Source organism: Danio rerio, chromosome 12 (genome assembly GCF_049306965.1).
Source record: "Danio rerio strain Tuebingen ecotype United States chromosome 12, GRCz12tu, whole genome shotgun sequence".
Taxonomy (NCBI): domain Eukaryota; kingdom Metazoa; phylum Chordata; class Actinopteri; order Cypriniformes; family Danionidae; genus Danio; species Danio rerio.
Genome location: NC_133187.1, coordinates 50630001 through 50645000, shown reverse-complemented (window position 1 = coordinate 50645000; position 15000 = coordinate 50630001). Strand labels below are relative to the sequence as shown.

At 36.5% G+C, this 15000-nt stretch overlaps 2 protein-coding genes across 2 annotated transcripts in view; both read left to right on the top strand.

Annotated features, from left to right (window-relative positions):
• Positions 1–15000, top strand: part of ascc1 (activating signal cointegrator 1 complex subunit 1) — a 192131-nt gene that overhangs the window by 16207 nt on the left and 160924 nt on the right. The window lies entirely within an intron of this gene.
• The window catches only part of LOC141376894 (testican-2-like), a 21993-nt gene continuing 7791 nt past the window's right edge, over positions 799–15000 (top strand). The window contains exons 1-3 of the mRNA XM_073918965.1: positions 799–1164; positions 9561–9606; positions 14623–14737. Coding sequence (XP_073775066.1) covers positions 844–1164; positions 9561–9606; positions 14623–14737 — 482 coding nt within the window. The 5' untranslated portion in view covers positions 799–843. The remainder of the gene's footprint in view (positions 1165–9560; positions 9607–14622; positions 14738–15000) is intronic.

The following is a 15000-nucleotide window of genomic DNA, read 5'->3' as shown; positions in this document are numbered from 1 at the left end:
TTCTTTGGTAATCTCTGTGCTTTTGGCAAAAACCATTTGCTGATTTAATGTGATGCTCACAACAAAATTAGCCATTTTATAGACACTGAAGGCAAAACTATGCAAACCCTGAACCACAAAACAAGAAATCTTGGTAGGAATGAAAAAAGACAGAAAGCAGTGATATACATGTCATAATAATATCTCAATAATTCTAGATGTTGTTATTACGAAATAACATCCAGTCATTTTGGCATAATTAAGTCGGTATTAGATGTTAAGTAATTATTACGACATTATATCTCATTATTTTGATGTAGTAGGCCAATTAAGTAAATTTTAGGACAAGATTATCTAGTTATTTTGAGACATGAAGTCATATGACATGGCTAATATCTCCTAATAACAAAAATAACGACTTTACATCTCAAAATAACAAAATATTTTGTGGAAATAATGAGATATTTTCTTTTTTCACACAGCTTTCTCTTTACAAAAATCTAATTTACATATATTATTGAGTGCGGGCCAACTTTTTGAGCTGCTTATTAAAAACTGCATATAATAATGCTGAATATATATATATATATATATATATATATATATATATATATATATATATATATATATATAGATATATATATCTATATATATATATATATATATATATATATATATATATATATATATATATATATATATATATATATATATATATATATATCGTTGCTATGATATTCTATCGTATGTCAACGAATACCGTAAGGTTACCATAAAGGTTTAAAAAGCCTTAATAGTTGCTTTTCCATTAATGTTAAATCAAGTATCGGACAGTATTTGCTAATCGAAGGTCAGGATTCATTGATGAGTGTGAACCCGGTGACGCGCATCTCTCTCTCTCTCTCTCTCTCTCTCTCTCTCTCTCTCCTCCAGTTTCTCCGTCGCTCTTCACCTGAACGGATCTTCCTCCTCTTCGCGCGTGTTTATATTTCTCCTCTTCTCATGATGATGATGATGATGGTGAAGAGTGTGTTCTCCGGTGCTCTTCTTCATCTGCTGCTGTCGGTGATGTCGGTGTTGTCGGTAAACACCGGGAGTCTCCTGGAAGACCGGCAGCAGTGGCTCTCCTCGTCTTCCGTGCACCGATACAGCCGCACCGTCACGCGCTGGAACCGCTTCAGAGACGTGAGTACCGCCGCCACACACACACACACACACACACACACACACACACACATTAAATACTGCATTTACATTTTAAAACCCTTCTGATTTATGAGCTGTTTTCCTGATAAGAAATTTACAGGTGTTCCTATACTTGTGGGGACATTTGCTACACACTAGGTATACACCACACACACTTGCAAAGCTATCCTTTTTCTATTGTGCAGACTGTTTATTGTCTGCATTTAATATTCTTAAAAATATTTTATACAAGAAACACACACAAGCATTCCTGAAAACATTTTCACAGTTTTTCTACTGTATAAACAGCCTCACCGGCCACTTTATTGGGTACACCTGTCCAACTACTTGTTAATGCAAATTTCTAATCAGCCAATCAGAGTATTTCAGAACCTGCTGATCTACTGGGATTTTCACGCACAACCATCTCTAGGGTTTACAGAGAATGCTCCGACAAAGAGGAAATATCCAGTGAGCGGCAGTTCTGTGGGCGCAAATGCCTTGTTGATGGTCAGAGGAGAATGGCCAGACTGGTTCCAGCTGATAGAAAGGCAACAGTAACTCAAATAAGCACTCGTTACAACCGAGCTCTGCAGAAGAGCATCTCTGAACACACAACACGTCCAACCTTGAGGCGGATGGGCTACAGCAGCAGAAGAGCACACCGGGTGCCGCTCCTGTCAGCTAAGAACAGGAAACTGAGGCTACAATTCACACAGACTCACCAAAACTGGACAATAGAAGATTGGAGAAACGTTGCTGCTCTGATGAGTCTCCATTTCTGCTGACACATTCGGATGCTCGGCTCACAATTTGGCCTCAACAACATGAAAGCATGGATCATCCTGCCTTGTATCAGCGGTTCAGGCTGGTGGTGGTGGTGTAATGGTGTGGGGGAGATTTTCTTTGGGTCCATTAGTACCAATTGAGCATCAACGCCACAGCCTACCTGAGTATTGCTGCTGACCATGTCCATCCCTTTATGAGCACAGTGTCTCCATCTTCTGATGGCTACTTCCAGCAGGATAACGCAGCATGTCATAAAGCTCAATCATCTCAGACTGGTGTCTTGAACATGACGATGAGTTCACTGTACTCAAATGGCCTCCACAGTTCTGAAGGCAATAGGGGTCCAACCTGGTACTAGTAAGGTGTGCCTAATAAAGTGGCCAGTGAGTGTATATCTAAACCCAGCCCTCTCAGTAAACTGCAGATTTTTCTCTTTGAGAGAAAAAAAAACTCATTGTGAATGATTTATATTCATATTGATAAATGGGGACAATTTTGGGGACATTCATGTCCTCATAATTCAGCTTCTCCGTAATATCTGCATCATACCCATGGCACTATACAAGTTTGTGTTCATATGACTCAACCAAAACACACACACACACTGATAATAGAGAGTGTGTGCTTGAGTTTATTTCTGTGAGAGAAAGACAGCTTGGAGACTGTCAGTTAGTGCAGGACTTACTCAGGTGACAGGTGTGTGTGTCTGTGTGTAAGAGTGTCTGTGTGTGGGTGTGTATAGTATGTGTTTGTTCGTGTGTGTACTCTCATTAGATCAATTTTATAGCTGGTTACGGGCTTGCTTTTGTCACTAACAGGTGTTTTGTACAAGTGTATTTGTGTGTTTGTGTGTGTGTGTGTGTGTGTATGGTGTGTGTTGCTCTACACGTTGCTAAAATCAGCTCATTTCTCATTCTGAGCACACACACACACACACACACACCCACACACACACACACACAGACACACACACACACACACACACACACACACTGGTGTCTTTGTTCCTCTGCTGAATCTCATGGGTATGAGTTAAATCTGCACCTGTAGAGTCAGAAATGAGCATCAAATGAATCTCGCTTTTCTTTCTGAAAGCCTGAGTATAACCTCAACAAGATTTATCCTCAACTCACACACACACAAACGCCATATGCCAGTCTAGAGATGTATGTGATGTGTGTGTGTGTGTGTGTGAGTGTGTGACATGTTTATTCACACTCCTGTAACACTGTAATCGCAGTGTCTGTCAGCCTCATGCCACACTTCTGTACAGTAAATCGTGTGTATATATATATATATATATATATGGGCGTCACAGTGGCGCAGTGGGTAGCATGATCGCCTCTTAGCAAGAATGTCACTGGTTTGAGTCCCGGCTGGGTCAGTTGGTGTTTCTGTGTGGAGTTTGCATGTTCTTCCCGTGTTGGCGTGGGTTTCCTTCGGGTGCTCCCACAGTCCAAACACATGCGCTATAGGGGAACTGATCAACTAAACTGGCCATAGTGTATGAGTGTGTGTGAATGAGTGTGTATGGGTGTTTTCCAGTACTGGGTTGCAGCTGGAAGGGCATCCGCTGTGTAAAACAAATGCTAAATAAGTTGGCGATTCATTCCACTGTGGCGACCGCTGATTAATAAATGGAGTAAGCTGAAGGAGAATAAATGAATAGCTTTCTCTTATTAAGATATGAACTGCTGATTAGTGGTTATAAAGTATAACTTCATTCTGCACCTCTAATCCTACCCAAAACCTAAACTCAGCCTTACTAACTATCATTAAACAGTTAATTATTAGTTTATTACGCTAGTAGTGTTAGTTATGGTTTGTTAATTGTGAGCTAAACGGAAGTGTTAGTCAGATTTGTATATCTCTTGTTTGTGATGCTGCCATGTGAGACGGATCGCTGTACACTGTAAAACAGCGGTTTTCAAAGTCTAAGACAGTGGGCCTCCCTTTTGCCTTTTGACACAACTTATCCATTGGCGCCCCCCTCCTCCCAAACACGCACACACACACACACACACACACACACACATATAAATATATATATACAGAGAGACAAGCATTAGCGCAGGGAGTCATTAGTTGAATGAAGCTCTTCTTCCTCTGGCGTGGGCTTGGCTTATATGCCTCTCCCTCTGACGAGGTCCAGCTGTGAGCGATCCGGTGTTAATGAAGATCCAGCTGGGGTGGATCTGCGACCAGGGCGACGTGGCATTTGTGTGCTCGCTACATTCCCCCCCCCTTAGCGTCGTCCTGGTCCTGGGTTTCCTGCGGAGGAAAGGTAAAGTATTGAGAGGGGGGGTAGAATGTTTTGACAGACCTGCCCATCCTGACCAGAGCCTTGAGAGACCGTCAGCGTTTCCGTGGGAGGCCCCGGCTCAATGTTTTACCGTGAAGTTATAATCCTGGAGCGACAGGAACCATCTGGTGACTCGAGCGTTGTTGTTTTTCGCAGTAGCCATGTCAGACTGTTAACTCACTTTTATCATCATTTACATGAAAGTGCAATTATTTACAGAGTAATAACAAGTATTTTAATATAACGTTTTTAAAACTAGGATGATGGTTCAATATGAATAGAACAGATCCAAGAACTGTCCATCCCAGTCAAAACAGTGGAAGTTTAGCGGGTCTCATGCTGTCATTAGCCAAAATATCTTGACAAACCACACATGAATGTCGTGGTTCATCAGCTGGTCCTGTCCACGTGAATCCTAAACTCAAATACTGATCATCATATCGTCGTCTTTTGGGTTTAAGCCCTGAACTTGAAGGCTTTGAATCGGGGGGTCTCAGAAACCGACCCATTGTGTTAGCAGGCATATACCTGTATTGGCGGGCTTGCCAAACAGAAGCGAATTCACAGCTATGGCCTTCTGGGTAAAAAAGGTTTTCTTATTTTTGACGTATTATTTTTTTTAGCTTTGTTTAATTAAAATGTTTAAATATAATAAAAATACATATAATAATTAAACTTAATTATATTTTATTATATCATATTTTTTCCCGCGCCTCCCCTGACATGCTCTGGCGCCCCCCAGGGGAGGCGCGCCTCACACTTTGAAAACCCCTGCTGTAAAACATATCTGTTGATGAACAGCTTCTGTATTTGGTTTGTTCAGGTTTATTTGTGATTGTGAACTGCATTATGGGTAGTTGCCCTCTGCTCTGTCCAGTTTTGATGTTGAAAATGCAACTCTACAGTTTAACAACGTGACCTTTAATGGCATTTACGTCATTTAAAATAATAATATAATGGATAAGAAATAATATCTGGTTATACATATACATGGTTTCTGTGGTGTAGTATACAACACCAACACCAAACCAGTCAATAAAAGTAACATTTTCATGGTTAAAAGTTGTTGTGAAGTAAGATTAAGATGCCATAATGCAATTCAAAATTTAATTTAATTCATCTTTATTTCTCTAGTACTTTTACAATGTAGATTGTATCAAAGCAGCTTCACATAAAAGATCACAGTAAATGTAAACAGTGTAGTCCAGTTTTCAGTGTCAGTTCAGTTTAGCTCAGTTCAGTGTGGTTTAATAATCACTACTGAGAGTCCAAACACTGAAGAGCAAATCCGTCAATGCGCAGCTCTACAGATCCTGAACCGTGCAAGCCAGTGGCGACAGCGTAGAGGGAAAACCAATTGGCAAAAGTGAAGAATTAAAAAACCTGGAGAGAAACCAGGCTCAGTTGGGCACCACCATTTCTCCACTGGCCAAACGTCTTGTGCAGAGCTGCAGTCAAGTCACCGGAGGCAGGAAGCTGGACCTCAGCGAAGACTCATCTGTCCCTGGAGCATCACAGGAGTCAGTCTCAAGCTCTCCACTTGATCATCACAGCAGCTGCTCAGGATACGGCCTGGTCCAGGATTATGGAAACCTTGAGATCATCTTGTCGCTGGTCTTGGATTGAATCAGTGACTCTGCATAGTCTGAGGGCCTCTGGATGAGTATCACCAGGAGGAAATAGAGAATGAAGAGAATAATTAGCGTAGCTGCTGTTCATAGTGTATATAAATGAGATGCAGAAACCTGTGTGGAGCACATTCATGTATAAGTGATGCACTGATATGCTTTACTAAACAGATAGGTCTTTAATCTAGTTTTGAACTGCAAGATTGTGTCTGAGGCTCTGACATTATCAGGAAGGCTATTCCAGAGTTTAGGAGCCATAAATGAGAAGGCTCGACCTCCTTTAGTGGACTTTGCTATTCTAGGTGCTACCAGAAGCCCTGAGTTTTGAGATCTTAAAGAGCGAGTTGGATTGTAACGAGACAGAAGGTTGGTTAGATAAACAGGAGCTCGATTATTTAGAGCTTTACAGGTGAGAAGTAATATTTTAAATTCAATACGAAACTTAGCAGGCAGCCAGTGTAAGGAGGACAAGATTGGGGTGATATGATCATATTTTGATTACACTTTACAATAGGATTCATTCGTTAATGCATTTACTAGCATGAACTAATCATGAACAACACATGTACTGCATTTATTAATCATAATTAAACATTTACTAATGCATTATTAATATATACACTTATGCTTGTTAACATTAGTTAATGCACCGTGAGTTAACATGAACTCATATTGAACAACTGTATTTTTATTAATTAACGTTAACTAACATGAACAAATACAGTAGTAAATGTATTGTTTATTGTTTGTTCATGTTAGTAAATGCATTAAGTAACATTAACTAATGAACCTTATTGTAAAGTGTGGCCCATATTTTCTAGATGTGGTCAGAACTCTGGCTGCTGCATTTTGCACTAGCTGAAGTTTGTTAATAGAGGATGCTGGGCAGCCAGCAAACAGAGCATTACAGTAATCCAGCCTAGAGCTCATAAAAGCATGGACTATCAAAAGCATTAATAAATGGGGCAAAATAAAAACAGGAATCACAAAATACAGTAAACTGCTGATTTATGGATATTTCTACAGTCTAGGCTTTTGGAGTAAATGTAATCTGCGCTAAAGTTCCAACAGAAATCAGCTTTTCTGCAAATGAAGCTGAGACTCTGCAGAACTCTTGACTCGACAGACTGACAGCCGAGGCTCTTCTGAGGGTCTGAAACTGACAGCAAATGTCTTTTCTGCCAAAAACATTTGTGCATCGCTGCATTTAGTGGACAGAATCTGCTGGGTCATCGCTCCGCTTTCCTCAATCACTGACACAATCAATCTCTGAATCAGCAGCGAGAACATCACAGCCGCTAATGGAGCTGTTCACACACACACACACACACACACACACACTCTGCACTGTAAAAATATCCACAAATCTGCAGTTTTTCCTGTTTTGTGATTCATGTTTTTATTATTATTATCTTTAGCCGTGTAATAAGCAGGATAAATGACATCCAGGCTGGTTGTTTTCACAGAATAAACCCTTCATTATTTTAAAAGAGTGCATCGCTTCACATTGGACAGCAGATAAAACTCTATAATCTGCAATAACATCCTCCTGGATCTCCTTTACTCCATATTCAACAGTACTCAAACCCCCAAACTGATCACATTTCAGTGTCAATCATGGTTTGCTTGGTCTGCTGATTCTTCTGGGTTTTGTCTGCATTGGACATTTCATCTCCTCAATGCTACAGACTGTTGTATTGATTGTGTTGCCAGAAGCACGCACAGATGTGTGAATGTCAGATTAGTATGCAGATGCAGCGTGAGGCATGCAGGTTTTATTGGGTGGAAATTCCTGCAGAGTTTCCCAGTAGGATTCAATATATATATAACAACATTATAATGAGAAACAGCTGATGGCATTTACTGTTCTGTGATCAGCATCCTCAAACACACATCTCCAGCTTTTGTGCATGAGGAAAACACACATCTTTACTGCAGAAAAGTGCATTGCATTTAGGTTGCAAATGGAGTGTGCAGGATAATGTGTTGACTAGTTGTGTTGAACCAAATTAAGATATCTTTAATGTTTTAGTGTGAATTATTGTTGATGAAAGACTTATTTGAGTCAGTATTTGCTGAATTGTTATTGGTGCTTTTTGTCACCGATTGGGGAAAAACTGTGTGAAGTCTTCAAAAATGCAATATGTGTATGGTTTATTATGTTTCTTTATTTAATTCTATTTGACTAATTGTAATAATTTTAATAAATACTACAAATGTTATTGTTTTGTTTGAGTTTGGAGTTAGTCAGTCAGTAGTGGGAAGAGAAGTAAATAGTAAATATTTTATTTTTATTTAGTGATTAATTTGGATTTATTAGATTAATTCATTATTTTTTACCTTTTGTTTTCTGTTTTTTCATAAATGTATTTATTTTTATTATTTTATTTATAGGTACATCAATTCATTCATGCATTCATTTATTTATATTATTTATTTTATTTTATTTTACTTCAGTTACTTTTAAAATTTTTGAAATTTAATTTATTTATTCATTTGTTTATTTTTATTTTAGTTATTTTAATTGATTATTTAATATTATTTTATTTATAAATTTCTTCATTTTTTAAATTATGGATTCCTTAATTTTTTTCTTAATTTTTTAAATTAAATTAAATTTAATTTAATTTTGAAATTTGCATTTCAAGGCTCATCTTTTCTGAAAAGGGTGACACGGTGGCTCAGTGGTTAGCACTGTGGCCTCAAAGCAAGAAGATTACTGGTTCAAGTCCCGGCTGGGTCAATTTGTATTTCTGTGTGGAGTTTGCATGTTCTCCCTGTGTTCCGTGTTGGTGTGGGTTTCCTCCGGGTGCTCCGGTTTCCCCCATAGTCCAAACACATGCGCTATAGGGGAACTGATGAACTAAATTGGCCGTAATGTGTGTGTGTGTGTGTGTGTGTGTGTGTGTGTGTGTGTGTGTGTGTGTGTGTGTGTGTGAATAAGTGTGTATGGGTATTTCCCAGTACTGGGTTGCAGCTGGAAAGGCTTCCGCTGTGAAAAACATATGCTGGAATAGTTGGCGGTTCATTCCGATGTGGCACCCCCTGATAAATAAGAGACTAAGCTGAAGGAAAATGAATGAATGAATGTTTTCTGAACGTGCATCATTGCTCCGAGTGAAGGTTTATGTTAAAGTGTTGACCTGCAGAGGTGTGTGTGTGTGTGTGTGTTGCAGGAAATCCCTCAGTTCATATTCACACACATCATATCAAGAGATGACAATTAAAGCAGAAGTGAAGCGCGACGCTGCCCTCTTTCAGCAGTTTATAAGTGTGTCCCTCTTTTCTCTCTCTCTTTTTCTTCATGTCTGCTTCTCTACCGGCCTCACACTGATGAAGGAAGTGGAGGTTTGTATCTGTTTGTGTGTGTGAGAGAGAGTATGTGTGTGGTTTTGTGTCAGAGAGAGAGAGAGTGTGTGTGTGTTGGTATGTGTCTGAGAGAAGGAAAGAAAATGTGTTTGTATGTTTGTTTGTGTGTGTGTGTGTGTGTGTGTGTGTGTGTGTGTGTGTGTTTGTGTGTGTGTGTGTGTGTGTGTGTGTGTGTGTGTGTGTGAGTAATGTTATTTTGAGATTGTGTGTGCAGTAAAGGTTGACTTTTTCCTAGTCCATAATTTGTTATATGTTGTGTCTTGTGTGTGTGATATGTGGTGATTTCTGTGTGTGTTGTTTCTCCTCAGGATGATTATATCCGTACACTGGAAGCGCCGCAGAGTTCAGATGAAAGTGAGTAACTGAACATGCTTTATCATCATCATCATCTCATCATCTCATAATCTCACATTGCTTTTTGAAAATAAAGCTTACGTCAATAATATTTATACCTGTTTATATTAATACATATCTGGGTGTTTTTACATCACTGTAGTGCTTTCGCGAAGATTTCTGTGTATAATAAGCACTTTTGTAATTTATAATTTGTTATGACTTATTATTATTATTATTATTATTATTATCATTTATTCATTCATTTTCTTGTCGGCTTAGTCCCTTTATTAATCCGGGGTTGCCACAGTGGAATGAACCGCCAACTTATCCAGCTAGTTTTTACGCAGCGGATGCCCTTCCAGCCGCAACCCATCTCTGGGAAACATCCAAACACACATTCACACACACACTCATACACTACGGACAATTTAGCCTACCCAATTCACCTGCACCGCATGTGTTTGGACTGTGGGGGAAACCGGAGCACCCAGAGGAAACCCACGCGAAGGCAGGGAGAACATGCAAACTCCACACAGAAATGCCAACTGAGCCGAGGCTCGAACCAGCGACCTTCTTGCTGTGAGGCGACAGCACTACCTACTGCGCCACTGCTTTCCCCCGATTATTATTATCGTTTATTTATTTTCCTCCGATTTAATGCTTTATTCATCCGGGGTCACCACAGTAGAATGAACCGCCAACTATTCCAGCACATGTTTTACACAGCGGATGCCCTTCCAACCGCAACCCAGTACTGGGAAACACCCATACAAACTCATTCACACACACACTCATACACTACGGCCAATTTAGTTCATCAATACCCCTATAGCGCATGTGTTTGGACTTGGGTTGGGTATTGTTTTGGGTTATTTTGATACCGGTGCTAAATCGATACTTTTAAAACGGTACCGGTGCCAAAACGAAGCTTGAACCAATACTTTAAAGCCACAAAATTATTTGACAAAAAAAACAAAACATTTTAATCATTATAATTGAACAATATAAATAAATATTTAAAATTTTAAAATATTTATTTATATTGTTCAATTATAATGATTAATTTTATTAACTTTATTTTAATAAAGTTTAAAGTAAACATCAATTCATGTTTTATTTATCTGAATTGCTTTAATATATTTCTTTTGATCATTTGTTTGTAAGCATGAATGCAAGATTTGCATTATGCTATTAACATTCCATTAGCTTACTACTAACCTGTGGAAAAACCTGTGGATCCATCAACGTTATTGCATCACCAGCCTATAAATGTTTCCTCCGCAGTGGTCCTTTAAGATAATCTAAAATCACCATTTATGTGGTAGAGTCTTGATCAGAGCACTGTCTTGATCATATTAAAATCAGAGTATTGGTGTCCATGTAAACATACTCCCTCAAAGTGCCAGATGATGCCACAAGCTGTCAGAGACAGTCCCTTCCTCACCTTTAAGTTGATTCCATGAGCCCTCACACAAGCTTGATGTGTTACACGCAACTGTTGTAAAGCATCTGCTGCATGTTGGCTTGTCAGAATCCTTGCTTGTTAAATATAGCCATAGTTCAAGCAAATTAGATGAATGTAATCATGCGTGTTGAAGGGAGCTGCTCACCACATGCGCCGTATTGCACGCTTTGCTTTCTATAAGAAACAAGAACAAACGCCTGACATCGCTGACGCTGTTAAGAGTTAAATATTTAGAGATGGTGTGACAACGCGTACTTGTCTGTGCCTTTGATGCACCCCTTGATGCTTCTTACATTCTTTTCGAAGTGCCAGTGGCACCGGAATTACGCACTGAAATACATATGCCGATTCAGTTCAGTGCATATCGCTTACAAAGGTATCAGTGCCATAATGGCACCAGGTTTCGGAACCCAACCCTAGTTTGGACTGTTGGGGAAACCGGAGCACTCAGAGGAAACCCCACGCCAACACAGGGGAACATGCCCTAACCCTAACTCCACATAAAAACACCAACTGACGCAGCCGGGACTCGAACCAGCAACCATCGTCACAGTACTAACCACTGAGCCACTGTGCTGCCCCTGTTATTATTAATAATAATAATTCAGAGTGAATGTGCAGCACTAAATCATAACATTTTACAGGCTTTTGTCGAATGTTTTCCCGAGTATTTCTGAAGCTTGTAAGTGAGCTGTAAATCATATTGCTCACGTTACCATGGAAACACCTGCAGCATCCAAAACACTGCATCACTTACTGCCTAAAATACATAAGATTTACACTAGACATGCTGATGTTTAATAATTCAGTATATTGTGATAATGCACATGCACGATATTAAATAGGCATAGGTGATTTAAATATTGCAAATAATTATTCATTATTTAAACCCATGTAGTGCTTTTTAAGAATATTCAGATTTGTCATAACATCACCAAATGATCAAGAATTCATTAGTTAATAAGCTCAATCTCATTTATTAATCTGGCCTAAATATATTGCATGCTGAAATATTGATTGAAATTTAAACATTGAGTTATAAGGCTGTTGTATGTTGAGAGTGTATTGTCCTCCTCAAACGTCTCCTGTGTGTAGCACTAGTTTCTTCCACATCTCCTCCATAGCCTTCTGTTGGGTTTTGAGGTGACTTTTGACGATTGTAGCTGTGAAATGACTCTGATCATTCAGCGGAGTGATATGGAGCTGTGATGCGCTCAAAACTGCCTGAACTACATTAGCTGTGTGTTTATTTACATATTAGAATGCTCATCAGCCAATCAGAATCCAGCCTTCTCTGGAATGACATGTCATATTTAGAACACTTTTGAAACAAAGTATCGTTGTTTGTCTAGTTGTCAGAGTGACATCATCATCATCATCATCCTATCAGATTCACTGTTTGTTTATCAGTCAATAATCTGATTACATGTTGTATATTTTCTCCTGCGGTGTCTTGTCGCTGGTGTGTGTGTGTTTTCTAGGCAGTAGATGATGTGTGTGTTGTTGTCGATCAGTTTAGCAGACATACAGCAGATGGTGTGTTTTCTGCAGTCAAAACCTCTTCCAGCTTCAGCTCTGCTTGCTCTTCTTGCGTGTTTCTGCTCTTGTTGAGTTGTGAATTATTCATAATCCTCGCAGACACAGATCAAAAGCAGTGCAGCGCTTCTGTTTGCCATAAAAGTGCTTGATGAGATATATATGTATACAGAGAAATGAAACACACTTGAACTGTTTTATAGAGTCAGCAGAGGATTTTCAGCAGCTTTAGATATTAGAGAGTCTACATTAAACATTAAGCGTCATCTTTCATTCTTTTTACTGGTGCTCTGTTAAGATACGAATTGTTTTATTTTTAAATTCTGGGTTTGTGAGTTATTTAGGGCATCAGATCTTTTTATTAATCTCACAGTATTCTTTTGGAAAAATTAGTTTCAAGTGCAAACTAGCCTTTTTTTCCTCCCTGAGAAAAAAAGTTTATATCTAATATAATTTATATTAAAAAATGGTTTATATAATGTTGAATTTTAAATCTGTATTATTAAATATATTTAACATTAATATTTATATTCATTGAATAAATTGAACCAAATACAAGGAATAATTTATTATTTTACATTTAAATCTTGATTTTGATTTCATATTTTCATAAATAAATAAATAAATAGATTTATAAAATATAGTTGAAGTCAGAATTATTAGCCCCCTGTTTATTTTCCACCAATTTCTGTTTAATAATATAATATAATATAATATAATATAATATAATATAATATAATATAATATAATATAATATAATATAATATAACATAATATAATTAGTACAATATAATTAGTATAATATAATATAATATAATATAATATAATATAATATAAAATAATATAATATAATATAATATAATATAAAATAAAATAATATAATATAAAAATATAATAAATTATAGAATAATATAATAAAATATATAATATAATATAATATAATATAATATAATATAATATAATACAATATAATATAATATAATATAATATATTATAATATAATATAAAATAATATAATATAAAAATATAATAAATTATAGAATAATATAATAAAATATATAATATAATATAATTAATATAATATAATATAATATAAAATAATATAATATAAAAATATAATAAATTATAGAATAATATAATAAAATATATAATATAATATAATTAATATAATATAATATAAAATAATATAATATAAAAATATAATAAATTATAGAATAATATAATAAAATCTATAATGTAATATAATATAATATAATATAATATAATATAATATGATATAATATAATATAATATAATATAATATAATATAATATAATTAATATAATATAATATAAAATAATATAATATAAAAATATAATAAATTATAGAATAATATAATAAAATATATAATATAATATAATATGATATAATATAATATAATATAATATGATATAATATAATATAATATAATATAATATAATATAATATAATATAATATAATACAATTAATATAACTGAAGGAATATCATGGTTATAATTATTTGTAAATAGACACATGATGTCATTTTTATATGGTTCTTTAATACAATACTGGTCTATATTTTAAGAACAATAAAAAGTGTACTCAACAAGCCTGCATTTATTTGATTCTAAACACAGCAAAAACAGTAAAAATCTGAAATAGTTTTACTGTTTAAAATCAAAGTATTCCATTAGAATATATTTTAAAATGTAGTTTATTCCTGTGATTTAAAGCAGATTTTTGAAGCATCATCACTTCAGTCATTACCTTCAGAGATCAGTCTAACATTTACATTTATTTCTACAGATAAACAAAGCAATAATGGATCATTTTAGCAGAAATAATCATCAAGCTATGTATTTCTCTTGCAGTTCAGTGGCATCATCTACATTCTGTGAATAATCCAACCATCAGAACTCTGCTCTTCACTCTGATTTTATCCAGCACGTCCACAAGTAAAGCTGTGTGTTCATTAAAATCTGAATATTGTGTGGATATCAACATGCTGTGTGTGTGTTTCTGCTGTTTACAGGTCTGGACACCACCAAGGATCCGTGTCAGAAGGTGAAGTGCAGTCGACATAAGCTGTGTGTGGCTCAGGGCTTTCAGAAAGCCATGTGTGTGAACCGCAAGAAACTACAGCACAGGTCAGAACACACACACGCACACACACTATACCGTGTGTAATAGTCATTATTCTGTGTATTAGTGTGTTTGTGAGAGTATTTGTGTGTGTGTGTCTGTCTCTGTGTGTTTCTCTCTCTATGTGTGTGCCAATGTGTGTGTGCATGCATTTATGTGTGTGATTATATTGCCAGTGTGTGTTTATATCTGTGTGTGTGTGTGTGTGTGTGTGTGTGTGTGTATGTGTGTGCATGTCTAACGTCTGTTTATATCTATGGTTTATATC